The sequence below is a fragment of the Patagioenas fasciata genome, chromosome 5 (assembly GCF_037038585.1).
Source record: "Patagioenas fasciata isolate bPatFas1 chromosome 5, bPatFas1.hap1, whole genome shotgun sequence".
NCBI lineage: Eukaryota > Metazoa > Chordata > Aves > Columbiformes > Columbidae > Patagioenas > Patagioenas fasciata.
Genome location: NC_092524.1, coordinates 202,118 through 225,227, shown reverse-complemented (window position 1 = coordinate 225,227; position 23,110 = coordinate 202,118). Strand labels below are relative to the sequence as shown.

Here is a 23,110-nt window from a genome sequence, read left to right as displayed (position 1 = left end):
GGGCCCGGCAGGGCGGAGAGCAGACGGGTGAGGGTGCAGAGCGGGCCAATCAGATGGCGCGGGAAGGCTGTGGGGGGGGGGCGGATCGCTGATAGGGTGCCAAGGCACGTCAATTGCCATTCTGTCCGCCAATCAGATTGCCGGAGGGGCGGGTGTCGGAGGCTCCGTACTGCGCATGCGCAATCTGCGTGTACTGATGGGCCAAGAGAATGATGATTGACTTGTCTTCGGCAGCCAATCGTGTTGCGGAAAGGGGCGGGTGCTGCTCTCTCCCTACTGCGCCTGCCCTCACTGCGAGCTCTGATAGGCGGAGAAAATGGTGATTGACGTGCCTAGGCAGGCTATCATTTTGCCGGAGGGGCGGGCGTTGCGGGCCTCTGGGCGCCGGACGGAGCATCCAATAGGAGGACAGCGTGGTGGGGTGGAAAGCAGCCAATCAGCGCGGGTCCTGGCGAGCGGGTCCGTGGTGTCTCGGGGTGGGCACCGGGAATTAACGGGAACGGGGGTCGGGGCGGCTGTGGAGCGGTTGCTGCAACCGGTACCCGGGGACCTGGAGGCAGTCGGCTCAGGGTAGCCCTTCGTGAGGTCCCCGGAGGCGGCAGAAAGGAAGGAGGCGACAGAAAGGCAGAGGGGGCCTCCCGCCGCGGAGGTCTCCGGGGCGCGGCGGGTGTCGGTGCCCGCGGAGCCCGGCGGGACGGTGGGAGAGTGCGAGGGGAACGGAGCGGCGAAAGAGGCGGCAGGTGAGTGCGGCCGCGGCGAGGGTGACCGTGCCGTTGGAACGGGGGGAGTGGGATGGGCCGGCGCGGTGAGGAGGCGTTCGGTTCAGTTTCCCCCCTGCCCTTACGGCCGAGTTGGCGAAGCCGGTGGGAGGTGTGTGACCCCGAGGGCAGGTGCGCCGAAGGCTTACGGTCTGGAGCCGTGTGTCCCTCCGGGACAGCAGTCGCTCCGGGAGCGGCGCAGCCCCCGTTAGTCGGGGGGAGACGTTTCAAACCAGAGCTAAGGCGCGGTGGCAGGCTCGGTGGCGTGGCGGGTCGGGCGCCGCTTCGGCGGGAGCTCGGGGCGAGGCCCGGCGGGTTCTGTGTCCTGTACGCGCGGCTTTCGTTCCGCGGCTCTCTGTGTGCGTTTTTGTTTCGTTGCGTTTGTTTTCTGGAGTTTATTTTGCGGGGTTCCCGCGAAACGCGGCACGACCGCTCGCCCGGGGCTGCCGCGGCGGTCTCAGTGCTGCCGCCCTGTGGCGAAACTCGGGTACTGCAGCGCACGGCCGGGGGAAGAGGCGCCGTTTGACCCGAAGCGGTCAGAAGTGCCAGAAACCAACGCCAGAACCGGCAGGAGCTGCGGCTTCGCAGTTCTGTCAGCATTGATCTTAGGACTCTGATTTTGATGCTAGTCGTTTTTACTTACATTACGCTACAGTGTTCTGTTTGGTACTGCTAGTGGGTAACAAATAATTGTGCTGTACCACAACGCGAGAGGATAATATTTCATAGACTTATACTGCCAAAGAGTTTGCAAGTATATTGAAAAGGGGGGAATTCAAGAGAAGCTACCAAGTTAATGTATACTGTGATGAAGTTATAGAAGATGTACCCTTCATTAACCGGTTCACGTGGGGTAAATGCTTTCTGACCGCCTGCACGATGAGGGGATATTTTTCACCTTTTAGATCCTTCTGCATGACAAGAGGGAGACAGAAGATTTAATAACACATTGTTTAGAAGCTGAGAGCTTAGTTTATATTTAACTAATAGATGTGTTGTCAGTGAGAAACTAAACATTTATAACTAACTTCATCAATTATTTCTTAGGTTAGATATATTGTATGTTCAAAATTTAAAACAATTGTAATTAATATGTAGCAACTGTGTGATTATAAGCAATGCAAGAGCATCCACTCGTGGGAGCACTTACAGAGGACGACCCCCAGAGCTCCCCAGTGCAGATGAAAGAAACATTGCCTGCTTAACGGTGTAATTGACTCTGCTGTCAAGCTTATTTCTCCGTTTCAGTACGAGCCCATCCCGTGGCCTCACAGGGCTGTGTCCTGTGGCGGTGCTGTGGGGAAGGGGCGAGATGCTTTCCTGCACCGGTGGATGTGTTTGCTTTTATGCTGAGCGTGTCCTAAACGGTGTCAGTTTGTCTTAATGCTGTCTGGCGTTGCTGCAGTTGCTGTGGTTTTTTGAGGATGCCTTGTGTTTTGGGGTGGCCCGTTTCCCTCGAATCCTCCGTTAGCTCAGCTGCTCTCCTGTCCCTTCTTCTGACTAATTCCTCTGCTTTCTCCTGCTCTATATTTTTCAGAGGCTGAACTCTAATTTGGAATTTCTGTGTTTCTGAGGGGGAGCTGTGAACGCCCGATGCTCAGCAGACCCCCCAGCCCAGGCGGGGAATGGAACCTGGGGAGCAGCGCCCGGGTGGGAGACGCGGCACCGTCCTCCGTCCCCAGCGTGCGGCAGAGGAGCAGGAGGCGACAGCCGGCCGGGGGCAGATGCCGGGTGCGTCCCCAGCTCGCCAGAGCTCCCCCCGAGCCTCCTCCCGCGGCCCCGCTCGCCCCGTGCAGCCGCTCCCAGCTGCGGCAGCTCCTGCGAGCCCGTCCCGTGTTCCTGGGCCGCTCCCAAGCCCCGTCGTGAAGGCGGCAAGCCGGCCCTCGGCACCTCTCCGGTGGCCCCTGCGGAAGGAGCAGGCTGGGGCAGGGGTGAGCTACGGTGCTAACGGCCGCTGCTTCTTCTCTCCCTCTCCCAGAGGCCGCGCTGAGGATGTGGCCGTTCGCTCCCAGCCCGGGGGATGCCGTTGGCTGCGCCCGCCTCGGGCTGGCGAGGCTCGTCTGGCAGCGTGGCGGGAGAAGGGACAGGGGAGCACGTCCCGTGCGTGGACGGGGGCTGCTGCTGCTGGAGCCAGAGAGGTTGGGGAGAGGTAAAGAGGAAGAAATGCGGGGCCGTCGGCCCAACGTCCGCTTCCTGCGGCGGGCAAGAGAGCGAGCCCCTCTCTCCGGGTGGCGAAGGCTCCCTCTGCGCGGCGTGCGGCGGGCCGGGGGCCAACGTGCGCGGCAGGGTCCGTGCGCGTATCCTGGAGCGGGACGGCTGCCTGGCGAGCGAGCCAGCGAGGCTCCATGTCCCCGAAGCCTCGTCTCGTAGGAGCCCTGACACCCCACCGTGTTCTCCTAGGCTGAGGACGGCCGAGCGCCCCGAGTTACCGGAGAGGAAGGGAGGAGAGAAGGAGACGGGAGCGTCTGAGCTGTTAGAAGCCTCCTGGCAGCCACCGAAAGCGAGAGCCGCTGTGAGTCCCTGGCCCTCGGGGCCTCGTCCCCGGCTTGTGTGTCCTGGTGCCTCCCTGCCCCTCCGTCTCCTTTTTCCCCACGCTTTCTCTGGCCCGTTCTTTTCCCTGCCATTAGTTTCCTCTCTGTGTCTGTATGTGCTGCTCTGTCTCCTTCCTTCCTCCCTCCCTTCGCCGTCTCTCTCTCTGTGCCTTTGTCGTGCTCGGCGTTGCCGGCTTTCTTCATTCCGTACGGCACTGTTCCCGTCCTCGTTCACGTTCTGAGCCTTTGTGCTGCCCCCCGCCCCGTTTTTTTTCTCTCTTTTTATTTTCTTTTTTCCTGTCCTCCGTCTCTCCGCGGGGCTCCTCATTCCTCTCTTTCTTCCTCCAAGCCCCTGTGTTCCCCGCGGTCTCTCGCTCTGCCATCGTTTTTGCCTGTTGCCCTCTCTCTTGCTTCCCGTTGATAGGAGGAACAAAAATCTTTTAGAAAGCCCTTGGCATAAGGCAGCAAGACCAGGCCTAACGGAACAGAAACCTAACAGAGAAACACTAGCTCTGTAGGGACTGGAGGTGGGGCAAAGCGGGATGTCCTTGGCTCGCAGGCTGGGAAAACGGGACGTTCCACTAAATGGAGAAGGAGCTACTTGAGTAGCAGCACAAAATGACAGCGGGCGTGCTCAAGACATGAGGTCGAGGAGCCGACACCGGGGCAGGGGGCACCGGGCTGCAGGGGCACCGGGGACCCCTGGAGACCCTTGATGGACACTGGCATACCAGAGATGGACTGCCAGCGAAGGGTGGGGTTATGGAAAGAACTTCTGTTTAATGCACTAACTAAGCGGTAGAAGCAAATGAATATGCAATAGGTGTATGTAAAGAATACCAAGAAGCGTGAATCACACGTACGCTCAAATACAGGGGCCATCCTCTGAGCGTGCGGTGCGCTGTATTGAAATTGCCCGCCGTTTAACGCTTTCAGAACAGCGTTAGAGAGTCTTTTTTGCCGACTTTTTGGTATCTCTCCGCGTCCCGTGGTTCCTCGCCGTGTCCCCGTGTCCCGCTCCCTGCCCGTGGTCGCGTTCCTCTCTGTCCCGTTGACCGTGCCGGGTTTTTTTCCTCCGTCTCCGCGCCGCTGCCGCCGCGCCGATTTGTTTCTTTCTGTGCCCTGTTCCTGGTGCTCTTCCGGCCTCTTTTCCTCTGTCCCCGCCGCTGCTTTGATCTCTGCCTTGTTTTTTCAGAGCCCTGTCCCTTTTTTCTCTTCTCGCTTTTGAAGAGAAGCTGCCAAGTTAACGTATACTGCGATGAAGTTATAGAAGGTGTACCCGTCATTAACCAGTTGACATGAGGTAAATGCTTTCTGACCGCCTGCACGATGAGGGGATATTTTTCACCTTTTAGATCCTTCTGCACGACAAGAGGGAGATGGAAGATTAAGTAACACGTTGTTTAGAAGCTGAGAGCTTAGTTTATATTTGACTAATAATTAACAGATGTATTGTCAGCGAGAAACTAAACAATTATAACTAACATCGTCAAATGAAATAAAGAACGTGGCTCAGCAGTGCTGCTGACTCTGCCGTCCCGTTTCTTTCCCCGTTTCAGGCGGTGAGCCAGCCGGAGGACCCGCTCTGTCCGGCCGCAGGGCCCGTGGAGCCGAGGACTCTCTTGGCGCACCCCGGGGATGTCTCTGGAGAGACTCCTCGTCTCGGTCGGATCGCCGCGGGGACGGACGAGGACCTCTGGTGAGAAGTCTTTCTTCTCTGAAATTTGGGACCGGTCACGTGCTCGCGAACTGTCCGTAAGTCGTGGTACGGAATTTCGGCAGGATAGCGTGGACGGGGTTGCGAGCACCTTAGAGGTATACAGTAGTTGCTGTGGAGTTGTTTGTGCGGCCAGCTTTTGGTGTTGGTTGTTCCCGTGCTCCGTTGTGGTGCAAAGCTGGCTCTGTATGTAGCTGTGAAGAGTACCGTAGTTCGGTTTAATTCTTGGATGTGCCTTGGTTCTGACTATGCACTTGAACACCGAAAACTACAGCAGGAGCTGCTGTGGCTTTAACTTGCGAGGAGTGTGAGCGTTGTGGAGCCATCTGTGTTGCAGAGTGTCCTAATTGCGGTGCTGAGTGTTAGAGAGATTTGAGCTGGGTACCGGAATTGTTTTGTTTTGGAGACGGTGGGATAAACTTGGAGTACAACTTGTGAGGGCGGTGTGTCGTGGGTAGGTTTGAGTATTATCTGTGGAGTACTGCTGTAGGTGTTAATAGTTATTTGCTCGTATTTGTTACAAGATGAGCCGTGTCGTTCCGTGTGACGCGTAATGGGAGGACGGCGTAGTAGCGGTATTCTGAAAAAGAGCCCGTTAGGGTGTATTTTAGCTCACAGGAAAGAGATTGAGGAACCACCTGGTGATAATGTGAATAGAGCAACCTTGATGAAATCTTGTGAGCAGAGGCCATTGTATAAATTGGACAAGGAAGGAAAGGCTGTGCGCAAAGCGCGGTGCTGCACCCGGGCGCCCCAATGCCGTGCCGCAGCGCGCCTCAGTGCTGCCGCCCTGTGGCGAAACTCGGGTACTGCAGCGCACGGCCGGGGGCAGAGGCGCTGTTCGCCCCGCAGGGCTCGCAGCCAGGTATCTGTGTGTCAGTGCCCGTCCCCATTTGTGTAAAAACGACATCCCTCCCTCGGTGGCTCCTTAGAACGTTTAAAGATGTAAATATTGCTACCACTAACATTGTCGATCCGGCTTCTTTCCTCAGTGTAAAGCAAAGGAGCGCGGTTTGTTGTTTCCTTTTAAAGGCGGCTGTTGGAAGCCGCGCGGGCAAAGGGCGTGGGGGTCCCGGCAGGGTGGCGAGAAGGCGAGTGAGGATGCAGAGCGGGCCAATCAGATCGCTCGGGAGGGCTGGAGGGGCGGAGCGCTGATAGGCGGGGAGAATGGCAATTGATGTGCGCAGGCAGCCAATCAGATTGCCAGAGGGGCGGGCGTTGAGGCCTCAGTATTGCGCATGCCCAAATTGCGCAGTCCTCAGTCAGGTCCGACCCTGAGGCGGGCACCTGGGCGCGGAGCGCGGGAAGGAGCATCCAATAGGAGGACGGCGCGCTGGGGTGAAAAGCAGCCAATCAGAGCGCACCGACTCAATCCCGTTTGAACAGCTGCCTCCCTGGCAAGCGCGTCCGTGGTGTCTCGGGGCGGGCACCGGGAGTTAAGGGGGAAACGGGGGTCGAGGCGAGGGAGGGGAGGCTGAGGAGCGCTCATTTTGGCCTCTCCTTCCCCTTGCCCTGCCTCTCCGTCCCTTTTGCCTCTCTCTCCCTCTCTCTGTGTCACCTTGTCTTGCTCCCTGTCCCTATCTGTCTCTGACAAGCTGACCTGCTCCTTGCCCTCCTTTTGTATGGAATCACAGGCTCATTCTGCTTGGAGAAGACATGTGCAATTTTCTAATGACTTGACGGTTTAGAGAAACGGCCTGGAAGAGATCATTCCTTTGTCTTTTTTTTGTGTGTGTTTTTTGTGTGTTTTTTTTTTTTTTTTTTTCCCCACGTGGAGGAAAAAAAAAAACAAACAAAAAACAGAAGAGGCAAATTCAGTGCCTCTGCGGAGAAGCTGGCGACCAGTTTTAGTTAAGAACGCACACCCCGTTGGCGAACGGGTCCCGCGGCAGTTCCACGTGTTGCAGGTAAAAGAAGGAAGTTTGATCTGCCATAGAGGAACAGCCGCCTCTTTCCCTCCTTAGGGTCGAGCGTTGCCCTTGTCTTTGTTCACATGAATTTATGGGCACGCTGGAAATAGCCTTTAAGATTTATATGTAGAGTTTAATCTAAGTGGTAAGTGGCATGGGCATAGTTAATTTTTGAACACCTTGCTGCCAGTTGAAATGTAAGGGATGAAATGTGATGGGAAGTAATAAGTAAATTTGGGGTTGACTTCTAGGGTGTTTTTTTCCCCATTAGTGTAAATCAATGGCACCGTTGTCCTGTGGCTCAATCTCCGTTCTGTTCCGTGGAGTCTTCAATTTAGGATGTTCAGGTAAGAAAGTTTGTCCTTCCAAAGAATGACCAGCCATTGGTAGGACAGAGAGAGGCTTTTAAGTGCATGATCAGAATTTAAGCCAAATTCCACTTGACGTTGCTGCTGTTGGTTTTGGCTTTCACTGGTTTCCCCACAGCTCCCTAGTGTTTGGGAGCTCGGAGTGGGCATTTTTTTCCCCCAGGGAGAGGCTATGCTTAAGAATGAATTTGTTTCCTTAGAGGAGTGAGAGTCCGTTTGTGTAACACAAAGAAAAACCCCAGCCTAGTCGAGTTCTGAGTGTGTGTCTGTGAGATGGCTGCTTTACTTTGATGAGTTCACACCTGTGCAATTGCAATGCCAAAGAGCAATGCAAGATAGGAGGGTTTTTTCCGCTGTGGGGGGGGATGCATAAAACCAGAGCTAAGGTGCGGTTGCAGGCTTGGTGGTGTGGCGAGTGGGGCGCCGCTTCGGTGGGAGCTCGGGGTGAGGCCCAGCGGGTTCTGTGTCCTGTACGCGTGGCTTTCGTGCCGCGGCTCTCTGTGTGCGTTTTTGTTTTGTTGTGTTTGTTTTTTGTGTTTTTTTCTGCGGGATTCCCGCGAAACGCGGCACAACCGCTCGGCCCGGGCTGCCGCGGCGGTCTCAGTGCTGCCGTCCTGTGGGCAAAGCGCGGTGCTGCACCCGGGCGCCCCAATGCCGTGCCGCAGCGCGCCTCAGTGCTGCCGCCCTGTGGCGAAACTCGGGTACTGCAGCGCACGGCCGGGGGCAGAGGCGCTGTTCGCCCCGCAGGGCTCGCAGCCAGGTATCTGTGTGTCAGTGTCCGTCCCCGTTTGTGTAAAAACGACATCCCTGCCTCGATGGCTCCTTAGAACGTTTAAAGATGTAAATATTTCTACCACTAACATTGTCGATCCGACTTCTTTCCTCAGTGGATCCGTTTTGCAGTCGGTGACCCACGATTGCTTGGAAACAGCAGAAGCTGTTCGCTCCGGCGGAGCGGATTGAAAGGACCAGCCGCTGGAGGATGCTGAAGACTCCTGGGTCGCTGATGGAAGCAGCTTTGCATAAAGCAAGGGGTACGTGAACCTGGGCATGCAGTGACGACTGCCCAGCAGGTAATGGAAGCTAAACCTTTACCTCCAACGCCCGACAAAAATAACGCCAAGAAATGCCACTGAAAAAAACACAGTCAGGGAGGGTTTTTTTTAAATTTCCTTTAGTTCCCCCCCCTCTGCCCCGCCCTGCTGCGTTTAGTGCAGTGAATGACCCATTGGGAGATGACTGTGGATCTGGCTGTTGAAGGGTGTCTGAAGGAGAGGGAGATGTGTGTAGAGCAGGATTGGTTGTGGGGGTGAGTGTAACTGGTTTGGATGTGGGGTTGTAAATTCTTTTTGGAGGCTTCCTAGTTTCTGGTGTCACCTGTGGGGTGAAGCGTCTTTCTGTGTGCAGGTTTGAAAGGTGCGACGTACGGAGCTCCATCATTTGCCACCAGAACTCCAAATCACAGAGACAACGTTGCTGTGCAGCTGCTAAGGACAGTGTGTGTCTCAGGTAGAGTAACGTCCTTTGTGCTCTGTGTGCGTGTTCCTCCCTTGAAACGAAGGTGCGCTGCCCGGAGTTTCACGTTCCGTGTGGTACCTGCTGGGCTGAGTCTCCTCCCTACGCTCGCCCGTTTTAGCCACGTCTCTGCTCCAGCCCAGTTCGGGAGCAGAGTGGGTCATCACTGACTGCAGGGCGGTTGCACCTTCTTCAAGCTGCTAACACAGGAGGATGAATTTGGCTTTCTGCTCACATCACACATTCAGATACTGGGCAAGCTGCGTATCTCCTTCAAAAAAGAAACACTGTCAAGGGGCTGACAGAGCGTGAGTTTCACAACACAACAAACCAACTCTGCTAGGCTTACATCGTTTTGGTGGTGCATAGCATGTTTCACTTAATCCCGTCATTGCAGGTCTCTTCTAGAGCCTCCATTGTCAAATCTTGCTGGTTACTCACCCAATTTCCTTTCCTAACTGTCTTCCCTTTTTCCTTAGCGTTTTGAGAAGCTTGATCCTGGGGTGTCTGGGGGTTGCCAGCTGACAAAATGACATTGCTGTGGCCTTGCTGAGAACAGGTGTCCCTGTGAGCCACCTCCCGGGAGCAGAGCTGAAGTTGAAAGGCGGCCTGAAAGCCCCGGTGAGAGTTTTCGTTAAAGAAACCGGAGATGATGGGGTTGACGCTGCTATTGAAAAAGGCCAGCCGGTGAGCAAAGGGATAGATATAAATGTGAAAGAACTGCAACTGGACATCTGAAAGGTTGACATAGTCAGAAAGCATCATCAGAGTCCACAAGGGAAGCCAGGAGAGGGTGAAAAGCAAACCCACAATAATGAGCATTTTGATTACTCTTTGTTTCTTCTTTGACGTGCTGTGCCATCGCTCCTGGCTGTGCTTTCCCACCGTGGGCATCGCAGTGTTGAAGAGAGCAATGCTTATCCTGGCGTACATGATAACAGTGAGCGACAGGGGAGCCAGATAGATGTTCGCAAAGAGAACTGTTGTGTAGGTCTTTCTCATTCCTGGGTCAGGCCAGTCCTCTCGGCACCAGTATACGGGGCGGGTTTCGTTGCCGTAGCCGAGGATCACCCTGAAATGTTTCTCTTCTTGTACGTGCAGCATGACGGCAGAAGGACACGTGATTGCGATGGCCAGAATCCAAGTGACGGCTATGATGATGACTGCAGTTGAAACGGTCAGCTTCTGCTCGAACGGATGAACGATGCAGCGAAACCTGCAGCAAAGATATCCGGCGACATACGTAGAGAAGCTGATTAAGGAACGCTCACTCAAACAGGCAAGCATACGTTCACTTCTTCAATTGCATGCTTTTGAAACAGATTAAACATGATACTCCAGTTGTTGGAAGCTGTGCTGTTGCTGGAAAAGTTACCATCGTGCGTTGCAAAGGGCCTCAGAAGGGAAACACTGATCAGGAAACTGGAAATAAGTTAGCAGATGCCAGTGTGAAACCAGCCACCGAAAGGACAGAGACCGATACAAAAGCCACACCTCTGATCCCAGGTGGCTGTCTCCTCCAGCCAACATCAGGAAACCGCAACAAAGAGGATAAGAAATTAATAGGAGATTTATAGCCGAATTAGAATTAGGGTCCAAAGAAGCTGTCACTGGTGACGGGAGAGCAGTGGTACCTCGCAGCGCAAGGAGCTGATGCGCTCTATTAAGATTAGGTGAAAAGGTAAGAGTGAATTTATAAACTGTTTGCGAAGGAGTGACCCAGCAATGTGAAATGTGTCTAGAAAACCATCATCTTAATACTGTATACAGGGTATAAATAAGAACAATTGGACGAGGGAAACGTCCCAGGACAACACTGGCAAATAGGGTTCTCCAAGCTGCCTAGAAAAGAGGGGTATGGCTATTGGGTGGCACTCACAGCAGCTCCCTTCTCAGGTTGGCCAGGAGCATTCCCGTGCCGGGGGGCGGCTGCCGGCCTGTGGGCCGGGGGCTGCGGCTGTTTGGGGCGCTGCCCCCGCTTTGTTTTCCTAGGGGAGCCCCCCCCCGCTTTTTGGGGGTTGTGGTACGTGCACGTGTAAATGACACAATGAGAGTAAATGACACAATGAGCTGCCTGTCGGGGCCGTTTCCCTCGTGTCGCGTGACGGTGTCGCTTGTGGCGCCCCAGCGTGAGCAGGGGCCGGCGATGCGGGTGGGGGACGCGGGGGTCAAAAGGGAGTCCCCCTGAAAAGAGGGGGTCACAGTCCAAACGTGCCTGAAAATTCCCGGGGGAGGAGAACACGTGTTCGACCTGTAAACACGAGTGTGGCAATTGCAAACAGAGAAATCTGTCCTTGGTATTTATATATTGCAGGATGGCATTCACGTGTATATCAAATGCTTTTATATCAACCCCCTTTTCTACTCTATTATATAAAGGATTTTTAGAATGTAAAAAATTCCTGTTGATGGTTTTAAAAATACCAATATCTTGTCTATACGTAAATTAAAAAATGAAGGACTCGAAAATGAGAAAAAATTATATAGAAAGCAATTTAAAATAGAGAAAAGTGTGAGTAGGTAGAGCTACCTGTAATGACTGTGCGTTACATAATCTAAACGGATATTAAATATCATCTCTATGTATTCACTCATACCCGTGTACGTATTTTTTTAATAAGTGCAGATAGATATCTCCGTCTAAACCTATGTAATTGTAAATATGTCAAAATCTGTAGATCTGGAAGGATCCTGAAGCAATGCGGGGCTGTGGGCCCGACGTCCGCTTCCTGCGGCAGGCGAGAGAGCGAGCCCCTCTCTCCGGGTGGCGAAGGCTCCCTCTGCGCGGCGTGCGGCGGGCCGGGGGCCAACGTGCGCGGCAGGGTCCGTGCGCGTATCCTGGAGCGGGACGGCTGCCTGGCGAGCGAGCCAGCGAGGCTCCATGTCCCCGAAGCCTCGTCTCGTAGGAGCCCTGACACCCCACCGTGTTCTCCTAGGCTGAGGACGGCCGAGCGCCCCGAGTTACCGGAGAGGAAGGGAGGAGAGAAGGAGATGGGAGCGTCTGAGCTGTTAGAAGCCTCCTGGCAGCCACCGAAAGCGAGAGCCGCTGTGAGTCCCCGGCCCTCGGGGCCTCGTCCCCGGCTTGTGTGTCCTGGTGCCTCCCTGCCCCTCCGTCTCCTTTTTCCCCACGCTTTCTCTGGCCCGTTCTTTTCCCTGCCATTAGTTTCCTCTCTGTGTCTGTATGTGCTGCTCTGTCTCTTTCCTTCCTCCCTCCCTTCGCCGTCTCTCTCTCTGTGCCTTTGTCGTGCTCGGCGTTGCCGGCTTTCTTCATTCCGTACGGCACTGTTCCCGTCCTCGTTCACGTTCTGAGCCTTTGTGCTGCCCCCCGCCCCGTTTTTTTTCTCTCTTTTTATTTTCTTTTTTCCTGTCCTCCGTCTCTCCGCGGGGCTCCTCATTCCTCTCTTTCTTCCTCCAAGCCCCTGTGTTCCCCGCGGTCTCTCGCTCTGCCATCGTTTTTGCCTGTTGCCCTCTCTCTTGCTTCCCGTTGATAGGAGGAACAAAAATCTTGTAGAAAGCCCTTGGCATAAGGCAGCAAGACCAGGCCTAACGGAACAGAAACCTAACAGAGAAACACTAGCTCTGTAGGGACTGGAGGTGGGGCAAAGCGGGATGTCCTTGGCTCGCAGGCTGGGAAAACGGGACGTTCCACTAAATGGAGAAGGAGCTACTTGAGTAGCAGCACAAAATGACAGCGGGCGTGCTCAAGACATGAGGTCGAGGAGCTGACACCGGGGCAGGGGGCACCGGGCTGCAGGGGCACCGGGGACCCCTGGAGACCCTTGATGGACACTGGCATACCAGAGATGGACTGCCAGCGAAGGGTGGGGTTATGGAAAGAACTTCTGTTTAATGCACTAACTAAGCGGTAGAAGCAAATGAATATGCAATAGGTGTATGTAAAGAATACCAAGAAGCGTGAATCACACGTACGCTCAAATACAGGGGCCATCCTCTGAGCGTGCGGTGCGCTGTATTGAAATTGCCCGCCGTTTAACGCTTTCAGAACAGCGTTAGAGAGTCTTTTTTGCCGACTTTTTGGTATCTCTCCGCGTCCCGTGGTTCCTCGCCGTGTCCCCGTGTCCCGCTCCCTGCCCGTGGTCGCGTTCCTCTCTGTCCCGTTGACCGTGCCGGGTTTTTTTCCTCCGTCTCCGCGCCGCTGCCGCCGCGCCGATTTGTTTCTTTCTGTGCCCTGTTCCTGGTGCTCTTCCGGCCTCTTTTCCTCTGTCCCCGCCGCTGCTTTGATCTCTGCCTTGTTTGTTCAGAGCCCTGTCCCTTTTTTCTCTTCTCGCTTTTGAAGAGAAGCTGCCAAGTTAACGTATACTGCGATGAAGTTATAGAAGGTGTACCCGTCATTAACCAGTTGACATGAGGTAAATGCTTTCTGACCGCCTGCACGATGAGGGGATATTTTTCACCTTTTAGATCCTTCTGCACGACAAGAGGGAGATGGAAGATTAAGTAACACGTTGTTTAGAAGCTGAGAGCTTAGTTTATATTTGACTAATAATTAACAGATGTATTGTCAGCGAGAAACTAAACAATTATAACTAACATCGTCAAATGAAATAAAGAACGTGGCTCAGCAGTGCTGCTGACTCTGCCGTCCCGTTTCTTTCCCCGTTTCAGGCGGTGAGCCAGCCGGAGGACCCGCTCTGTCCGGCCGCAGGGCCCGTGGAGCCGAGGACTCTCTTGGCGCACCCCGGGGATGTCTCTGGAGAGACTCCTCGTCTCGGTCGGATCGCCGCGGGGACGGACGAGGACCTCTGGTGAGAAGTCTTTCCTCTCTGAAATTTGGGACCGGTCACGTGCTCGCGAACTGTCCGTAAGTCGTGGTACGGAATTTCGGCAGGATAGCGTGGACGGGGTTGCGAGCACCTTAGAGGTATACAGTAGTTGCTGTGGAGTTGTTTGTGCGGCCAGCTTTTGGTGTTGGTTGTTCCCGTGCTCCGTTGTGGTGCAAAGCTGGCTCTGTATGTAGCTGTGAAGAGTACTGTAGTTCGGTTTAATTCTTGGATGTGCCTTGGTTCTGACTATGCACTTGAACACCGAAAACTACAGCAGCAGCTGCTGTGGCTTTAACTTGCGAGGAGTGTGAGCGTTGTGGAGCCATCTGTGTTGCAGAGTGTCCTAATTGCGGTGCTGAGTGTTAGAGAGATTTGAGCTGGGTACCGGAATTGTTTTGTTTTGGAGACGGTGGGATAAACTTGGAGTACAAGTTGTGAGGGCGGTGTGTCGTGGGTAGGTTTGAGTATTATCTGTGGAGTACTGCTGTAGGTGTTAATAGTTATTTGCTCGTATTTGTTACAAGATGAGCCGTGTCGTTCCGTGTGACGCGTAATGGGAGGACGGCGTAGTAGCGGTATTCTGAAAAAGAGCCCGTTAGGGTGTATTTTAGCTCACAGGAAAGAGATTGAGGAACCACCTGGTGATAATGTGAATAGAGCAACCTTGATGAAATCTTGTGAGCAGAGGCCATTGTATAAATTGGACAAGGAAGGAAAGGCTGTGCGCAAAGCGCGGTGCTGCACCCGGGCGCCCCAATGCCGTGCCGCAGCGCGCCTCAGTGCTGCCGCCCTGTGGCGAAACTCGGGTACTGCAGCGCACGGCCGGGGGCAGAGGCGCTGTTCGCCCCGCAGGGCTCGCGGCCAGGTATCTGTGTGTCAGTGCCCGTCCCCATTTGTGTAAAAACGACATCCCTCCCTCGGTGGCTCCTTAGAACGTTTAAAGATGTAAATATTGCTACCACTAACATTGTCGATCCGGCTTCTTTCCTCAGTGTAAAGCAAAGGAGCGCGGTTTGTTGTTTCCTTTTAAAGGCGGCTGTTGGAAGCCGCGCGGGCAAAGGGCGTGGGGGTCCCGGCAGGGTGGCGAGAAGGCGAGTGAGGATGCAGAGCGGGCCAATCAGATCGCTCGGGAGGGCTGGAGGGGCGGAGCGCTGATAGGCGGGGAGAATGGCAATTGATGTGCGCAGGCAGCCAATCAGATTGCCAGAGGGGCGGGCGTTGAGGCCTCAGTATTGCGCATGCCCAAATTGCGCAGTCCTCAGTCAGGTCCGACCCTGAGGCGGGCACCTGGGCGCGGAGCGCGGGAAGGAGCATCCAATAGGAGGACGGCGCGCTGGGGTGAAAAGCAGCCAATCAGAGCGCACCGACTCAATCCCGTTTGAACAGCTGCCTCCCTGGCAAGCGCGTCCGTGGTGTCTCGGGGCGGGCACCGGGAGTTAAGGGGGAAACGGGGGTCGAGGCGAGGGAGGGGAGGCTGAGGAGCGCTCATTTTGGCCTCTCCTTCCCCTTGCCCTGCCTCTCCGTCCCTTTTGCCTCTCTCTCCCTCTCTCTGTGTCACCTTGTCTTGCTCCCTGTCCCTATCTGTCTCTGACAAGCTGACCTGCTCCTTGCCCTCCTTTTGTATGGAATCACAGGCTCATTCTGCTTGGAGAAGACATGTGCAATTTTCTAATGACTTGACGGTTTAGAGAAACGGCCTGGAAGAGATCATTCCTTTGTCTTTTTTTTGTGTGTGTTTTTTGTGTGTGTTTTTTTTTTTTTTTCCCCACGTGGAGGGAAAAAAAAAAAAAAAAAAAACAGAAGAGGCAAATTCAGTGCCTCTGCGGAGAAGCTGGCGACCAGTTTTAGTTAAGAACGCACACCCCGTTGGCGAACGGGTCCCGCGGCAGTTCCACGTGTTGCAGGTAAAAGAAGGAAGTTTGATCTGCCATAGAGGAACAGCCGCCTCTTTCCCTCCTTAGGGTCGAGCGTTGCCCTTGTCTTTGTTCACATGAATTTATGGGCACGCTGGAAATAGCCTTTAAGATTTATATGTAGAGTTTAATCTAAGTGGTAAGTGGCATGGGCATAGTTAATTTTTGAACACCTTGCTGCCAGTTGAAATGTAAGGGATGAAATGTGATGGGAAGTAATAAGTAAATTTGGGGTTGACTTCTAGGGTGTTTTTTTCCCCATTAGTGTAAATCAATGGCACCGTTGTCCTGTGGCTCAATCTCCGTTCTGTTCCGTGGAGTCTTCAATTTAGGATGTTCAGGTAAGAAAGTTTGTCCTTCCAAAGAATGACCAGCCATTGGTAGGACAGAGAGAGGCTTTTAAGTGCATGATCAGAATTTAAGCCAAATTCCACTTGACGTTGCTGCTGTTGGTTTTGGCTTTCACTGGTTTCCCCACAGCTCCCTAGTGTTTGGGAGCTCGGAGTGGGCATTTTTTTCCCCCAGGGAGAGGCTATGCTTAAGAATGAATTTGTTTCCTTAGAGGAGTGAGAGTCCGTTTGTGTAACACAAAGAAAAACCCCAGCCTAGTCGAGTTCTGAGTGTGTGTCTGTGAGATGGCTGCTTTACTTTGATGAGTTCACACCTGTGCAATTGCAATGCCAAAGAGCAATGCAAGATAGGAGGGTTTTTTCCGCTGTGGGGGGGGATGCATAAAACCAGAGCTAAGGTGCGGTTGCAGGCTTGGTGGTGTGGCGAGTGGGGCGCCGCTTCGGTGGGAGCTCGGGGTGAGGCCCAGCGGGTTCTGTGTCCTGTACGCGTGGCTTTCGTGCCGCGGCTCTCTGTGTGCGTTTTTGTTTTGTTGTGTTTGTTTTTTGTGTTTTTTTCTGCGGGATTCCCGCGAAACGCGGCACAACCGCTCGGCCCGGGCTGCCGCGGCGGTCTCAGTGCTGCCGTCCTGTGGGCAAAGCGCGGTGCTGCACCCGGGCGCCCCAATGCCGTGCCGCAGCGCGCCTCAGTGCTGCCGCCCTGTGGCGAAACTCGGGTACTGCAGCGCACGGCCGGGGGCAGAGGCGCTGTTCGCCCCGCAGGGCTCGCAGCCAGGTATCTGTGTGTCAGTGTCCGTCCCCGTTTGTGTAAAAACGACATCCCTCCCTCGGTGGCTCCTTAGAACGTTTAAAGATGTAAATATTTCTACCACTACCATTGTCGATCCGACTTCTTTCCTCAGTGGATCCGTTTTGCAGTCGGTGACCCACGATTGCTTGGAAACAGCAGAAGCTGTTCGCTCCGGCGGAGCGGATTGAAAGGACCAGCCGCTGGAGGATGCTGAAGACTCCTGGGTCGCTGATGGAAGCAGCTTTGCATAAAGCAAGGGGTACGTGAACCTGGGCATGCAGTGACGACTGCCCAGCAGGTAATGGAAGCTAAACCTTTACCTCCAACGCCCGACAAAAATAACGCCAAGAAATGCCACTGAAAAAAACACAGTCAGGGAGGGTTTTTTTTAAATTTCCTTTAGTTCCCCCCCCTCTGCCCCGCCCTGCTGCGTTTAGTGCAGTGAATGACCCATTGGGAGATGACTGTGGATCTGGCTGTTGAAGGGTGTCTGAAGGAGAGGGAGATGTGTGTAGAGCAGGATTGGTTGTGGGGGTGAGTGTAACTGGTTTGGATGTGGGGTTGTAAATTCTTTTTGGAGGCTTCCTAGTTTCTGGTGTCACCTGTGGGGTGAAGCGTCTTTCTGTGTGCAGGTTTGAAAGGTGCGACGTACGGAGCTCCATCATTTGCCACCAGAACTCCAAATCACAGAGACAACGTTGCTGTGCAGCTGCTAAGGACAGTGTGTGTCTCAGGTAGAGTAACGTCCTTTGTGCTCTGTGTGCGTGTTCCTCCCTTGAAACGAAGGTGCGCTGCCCGGAGTTTCACGTTCCGTGTGGTACCTGCTGGGCTGAGTCTCCTCCCTACGCTCGCCCGTTTTAGCCACGTCTCTGCTCCAGCCCAGTTCGGGAGCAGAGTGGGTCATCACTGACTGCAGGGCGGTTGCACCTTCTTCAAGCTGCTAACACAGGAGGATGAATTTGGCTTTCTGCTCACATCACACATTCAGATACTGGGCAAGCTGCGTATCTCCTTCAAAAAAGAAACACTGTCAAGGGGCTGACAGAGCGTGAGTTTCACAACACAACAAACCAACTCTGCTAGGCTTACATCGTTTTGGTGGTGCATAGCATGTTTCACTTAATCCCGTCATTGCAGGTCTCTTCTAGAGCCTCCATTGTCAAATCTTGCTGGTTACTCACCCAATTTCCTTTCCTAACTGTCTTCCCTTTTTCCTTAGCGTTTTGAGAAGCTTGATCCTGGGGTGTCTGGGGGTTGCCAGCTGACAAAATGACATTGCTGTGGCCTTGCTGAGAACAGGTGTCCCTGTGAGCCACCTCCCGGGAGCAGAGCTGAAGTTGAAAGGCGGCCTGAAAGCCCCGGTGAGAGTTTTCGTTAAAGAAACCGGAGATGATGGGGTTGACGCTGCTATTGAAAAAGGCCAGCCGGTGAGCAAAGGGATAGATATAAATGTGAAAGAACTGCAACTGGACATCTGAAAGGTTGACATAGTCAGAAAGCATCATCAGAGTCCACAAGGGAAGCCAGGAGAGGGTGAAAAGCAAACCCACAATAATGAGCATTTTGATTACTCTTTGTTTCTTCTTTGACGTGCTGTGCCATCGCTCCTGGCTGTGCTTTCCCACCGTGGGCATCGCAGTGTTGAAGAGAGCAATGCTTATCCTGGCGTACATGATAACAGTGAGCGACAGGGGAGCCAGATAGATGTTCGCAAAGAGAACTGTTGTGTAGGTCTTTCTCATTCCTGGGTCAGGCCAGTCCTCTCGGCACCAGTATACGGGGCGGGTTTCGTTGCCGTAGCCGAGGATCACCCTGAAATGTTTCTCTTCTTGTACGTGCAGCATGACGGCAGAAGGACACGTGATTGCGATGGCCAGAATCCAAGTGACGGCTATGATGATGACTGCAGTTGAAACGGTCAGCTTCTGCTCGAACGGATGAACGATGCAGCGAAACCTGCAGCAAAGATATCCGGCGACATACGTAGAGAAGCTGATTAAGGAACGCTCACTCAAACAGGCAAGCATACGTTCACTTCTTCAATTGCATGCTTTTGAAACAGATTAAACATGATACTCCAGTTGTTGGAAGCTGTGCTGTTGCTGGAAAAGTTACCATCGTGCGTTGCAAAGGGCCTCAGAAGGGAAACACTGATCAGGAAACTGGAAATAAGTTAGCAGATGCCAGTGTGAAACCAGCCACCGAAAGGACAGAGACCGATACAAAAGCCACACCTCTGATCCCAGGTGGCTGTCTCCTCCAGCCAACATCAGGAAACCGCAACAAAGAGGATAAGAAATTAATAGGAGATTTATAGCCGAATTAGAATTAGGGTCCAAAGAAGCTGTCACTGGTGACGGGAGAGCAGTGGTACCTCGCAGCGCAAGGAGCTGATGCGCTCTATTAAGATTAGGTGAAAAGGTAAGAGTGAATTTATAAACTGTTTGCGAAGGAGTGACCCAGCAATGTGAAATGTGTCTAGAAAACCATCATCTTAATACTGTATACAGGGTATAAATAAGAACAATTGGACGAGGGAAACGTCCCAGGACAACACTGGCAAATAGGGTTCTCCAAGCTGCCTAGAAAAGAGGGGTATGGCTATTGGGTGGCACTCACAGCAGCTCCCTTCTCAGGTTGGCCAGGAGCATTCCCGTGCCGGGGGGCGGCTGCCGGCCTGTGGGCCGGGGGCTGCGGCTGTTTGGGGCGCTGCCCCCGCTTTGTTTTCCTAGGGGAGCCCCCCCCCGCTTTTTGGGGGTTGTGGTACGTGCACGTGTAAATGACACAATGAGAGTAAATGACACAATGAGCTGCCTGTCGGGGCCGTTTCCCTCGTGTCGCGTGACGGTGTCGCTTGTGGCGCCCCAGCGTGAGCAGGGGCCGGCGATGCGGGTGGGGGACGCGGGGGTCAAAAGGGAGTCCCCCTGAAAAGAGGGGGTCACAGTCCAAACGTGCCTGAAAATTCCCGGGGGAGGAGAACACGTGTTCGACCTGTAAACACGAGTGTGGCAATTGCAAACAGAGAAATCTGTCCTTGGTATTTATATATTGCAGGATGGCATTCACGTGTATATCAAATGCTTTTATATCAACCCCCTTTTCTACTCTATTATATAAAGGATTTTTAGAATGTAAAAAATTCCTGTTGATGGTTTTAAAAATACCAATATCTTGTCTATACGTAAATTAAAAAATGAAGGACTCGAAAATGAGAAAAAATTATATAGAAAGCAATTTAAAATAGAGAAAAGTGTGAGTAGGTAGAGCTACCTGTAATGACTGTGCGTTACATAATCTAAACGGATATTAAATATCATCTCTATGTATTCACTCATACCCGTGTACGTATTTTTTTAATAAGTGCAGATAGATATCTCCGTCTAAACCTATGTAATTGTAAATATGTCAAAATCTGTAGATCTGGAAGGATCCTGAAGCAATGCGGGGCTGTGGGCCCGACGTCCGCTTCCTGCGGCAGGCGAGAGAGCGAGCCCCTCTCTCCGGGTGGCGAAGGCTCCCTCTGCGCGGCGTGCGGCGGGCCGGGGGCCAACGTGCGCGGCAGGGTCCGTGCGCGTATCCTGGAGCGGGACGGCTGCCTGGCGAGCGAGCCAGCGAGGCTCCATGTCCCCGAAGCCTCGTCTCGTAGGAGCCCTGACACCCCACCGTGTTCTCCTAGGCTGAGGACGGCCGAGCGCCCCGAGTTACCGGAGAGGAAGGGAGGAGAGAAGGAGATGGGAGCGTCTGAGCTGTTAGAAGCCTCCTGGCAGCCACCGAAAGCGAGAGCCGCTGTGAGTCCCCGGCCCTCGGGGCCTCGTCCCCGGCTTGTGTGTCCTGGTGCCTCCCTGCCCCTCCGTCTCCTTTTTCCCCACGCTTTCTCTGGCCCGTTCTTTTCCCTGCCATTAGTTTCCTCTCTGTGTCTGTATGTGCTGCTCTGTCTCTTTCCTTCCTCCCTCCCTTCGCCGTCTCTCTCTCTGTGCCTTTGTCGTGCTCGGCGTTGCCGGCTTTCTTCATTCCGTACGGCACTGTTCCCGTCCTCGTTCACGTTCTGAGCCTTTGTGCTGCCCCCCGCCCCGTTTTTTTTCTCTCTTTTTATTTTCTTTTTTCCTGTCCTCCGTCTCTCCGCGGGGCTCCTCATTCCTCTCTTTCTTCCTCCAAGCCCCTGTGTTCCCCGCGGTCTCTCGCTCTGCCATCGTTTTTGCCTGTTGCCCTCTCTCTTGCTTCCCGTTGATAGGAGGAACAAAAATCTTGTAGAAAGCCCTTGGCATAAGGCAGCAAGACCAGGCCTAACGGAACAGAAACCTAACAGAGAAACACTAGCTCTGTAGGGACTGGAGGTGGGGCAAAGCGGGATGTCCTTGGCTCGCAGGCTGGGAAAACGGGACGTTCCACTAAATGGAGAAGGAGCTACTTGAGTAGCAGCACAAAATGACAGCGGGCGTGCTCAAGACATGAGGTCGAGGAGCTGACACCGGGGCAGGGGGCACCGGGCTGCAGGGGCACCGGGGACCCCTGGAGACCCTTGATGGACACTGGCATACCAGAGATGGACTGCCAGCGAAGGGTGGGGTTATGGAAAGAACTTCTGTTTAATGCACTAACTAAGCGGTAGAAGCAAATGAATATGCAATAGGTGTATGTAAAGAATACCAAGAAGCGTGAATCACACGTACGCTCAAATACAGGGGCCATCCTCTGAGCGTGCGGTGCGCTGTATTGAAATTGCCCGCCGTTTAACGCTTTCAGAACAGCGTTAGAGAGTCTTTTTTGCCGACTTTTTGGTATCTCTCCGCGTCCCGTGGTTCCTCGCCGTGTCCCCGTGTCCCGCTCCCTGCCCGTGGTCGCGTTCCTCTCTGTCCCGTTGACCGTGCCGGGTTTTTTTCCTCCGTCTCCGCGCCGCTGCCGCCGCGCCGATTTGTTTCTTTCTGTGCCCTGTTCCTGGTGCTCTTCCGGCCTCTTTTCCTCTGTCCCCGCCGCTGCTTTGATCTCTGCCTTGTTTGTTCAGAGCCCTGTCCCTTTTTTCTCTTCTCGCTTTTGAAGAGAAGCTGCCAAGTTAACGTATACTGCGATGAAGTTATAGAAGGTGTACCCGTCATTAACCAGTTGACATGAGGTAAATGCTTTCTGACCGCCTGCACGATGAGGGGATATTTTTCACCTTTTAGATCCTTCTGCACGACAAGAGGGAGATGGAAGATTAAGTAACACGTTGTTTAGAAGCTGAGAGCTTAGTTTATATTTGACTAATAATTAACAGATGTATTGTCAGCGAGAAACTAAACAATTATAACTAACATCGTCAAATGAAATAAAGAACGTGGCTCAGCAGTGCTGCTGACTCTGCCGTCCCGTTTCTTTCCCCGTTTCAGGCGGTGAGCCAGCCGGAGGACCCGCTCTGTCCGGCCGCAGGGCCCGTGGAGCCGAGGACTCTCTTGGCGCACCCCGGGGATGTCTCTGGAGAGACTCCTCGTCTCGGTCGGATCGCCGCGGGGACGGACGAGGACCTCTGGTGAGAAGTCTTTCCTCTCTGAAATTTGGGACCGGTCACGTGCTCGCGAACTGTCCGTAAGTCGTGGTACGGAATTTCGGCAGGATAGCGTGGACGGGGTTGCGAGCACCTTAGAGGTATACAGTAGTTGCTGTGGAGTTGTTTGTGCGGCCAGCTTTTGGTGTTGGTTGTTCCCGTGCTCCGTTGTGGTGCAAAGCTGGCTCTGTATGTAGCTGTGAAGAGTACCGTAGTTCGGTTTAATTCTTGGATGTGCCTTGGTTCTGACTATGCACTTGAACACCGAAAACTACAGCAGCAGCTGCTGTGGCTTTAACTTGCGAGGAGTGTGAGCGTTGTGGAGCCATCTGTGTTGCAGAGTGTCCTAATTGCGGTGCTGAGTGTTAGAGAGATTTGAGCTGGGTACCGGAATTGTTTTGTTTTGGAGACGGTGGGATAAACTTGGAGTACAAGTTGTGAGGGCGGTGTGTCGTGGGTAGGTTTGAGTATTATCTGTGGAGTACTGCTGTAGGTGTTAATAGTTATTTGCTCGTATTTGTTACAAGATGAGCCGTGTCGTTCCGTGTGACGCGTAATGGGAGGACGGCGTAGTAGCGGTATTCTGAAAAAGAGCCCGTTAGGGTGTATTTTAGCTCACAGGAAAGAGATTGAGGAACCACCTGGTGATAATGTGAATAGAGCAACCTTGATGAAATCTTGTGAGCAGAGGCCATTGTATAAATTGGACAAGGAAGGAAAGGCTGTGCGCAAAGCGCGGTGCTGCACCCGGGCGCCCCAATGCCGTGCCGCAGCGCGCCTCAGTGCTGCCGCCCTGTGGCGAAACTCGGGTACTGCAGCGCACGGCCGGGGGCAGAGGCGCTGTTCGCCCCGCAGGGCTCGCGGCCAGGTATCTGTGTGTCAGTGCCCGTCCCCATTTGTGTAAAAACGACATCCCTCCCTCGGTGGCTCCTTAGAACGTTTAAAGATGTAAATAT

The 23,110-nt window shown here is 53.8% G+C and overlaps 1 protein-coding gene across 1 annotated transcript; it reads left to right on the top strand.

Annotated features, from left to right (window-relative positions):
• The first annotated feature begins 175 nt into the window (after positions 1-175).
• On the top strand, positions 176-10,098 carry LOC139827978 (uncharacterized). The gene is made up of 10 exons (XM_071808591.1): positions 176-179; positions 405-476; positions 2,333-2,489; positions 2,737-2,907; positions 3,159-3,270; positions 4,849-4,988; positions 8,172-8,318; positions 8,692-8,793; positions 9,279-9,486; positions 9,901-10,098. The coding sequence occupies exons 1-7, from the start codon at positions 176-178 to the stop codon at positions 8,245-8,247; spliced, it is 732 nt and encodes a 243-aa protein (XP_071664692.1). The 3' UTR covers positions 8,248-8,318; positions 8,692-8,793; positions 9,279-9,486; positions 9,901-10,098.
• Positions 10,099-23,110: the final 13,012 nt, after the last annotated feature.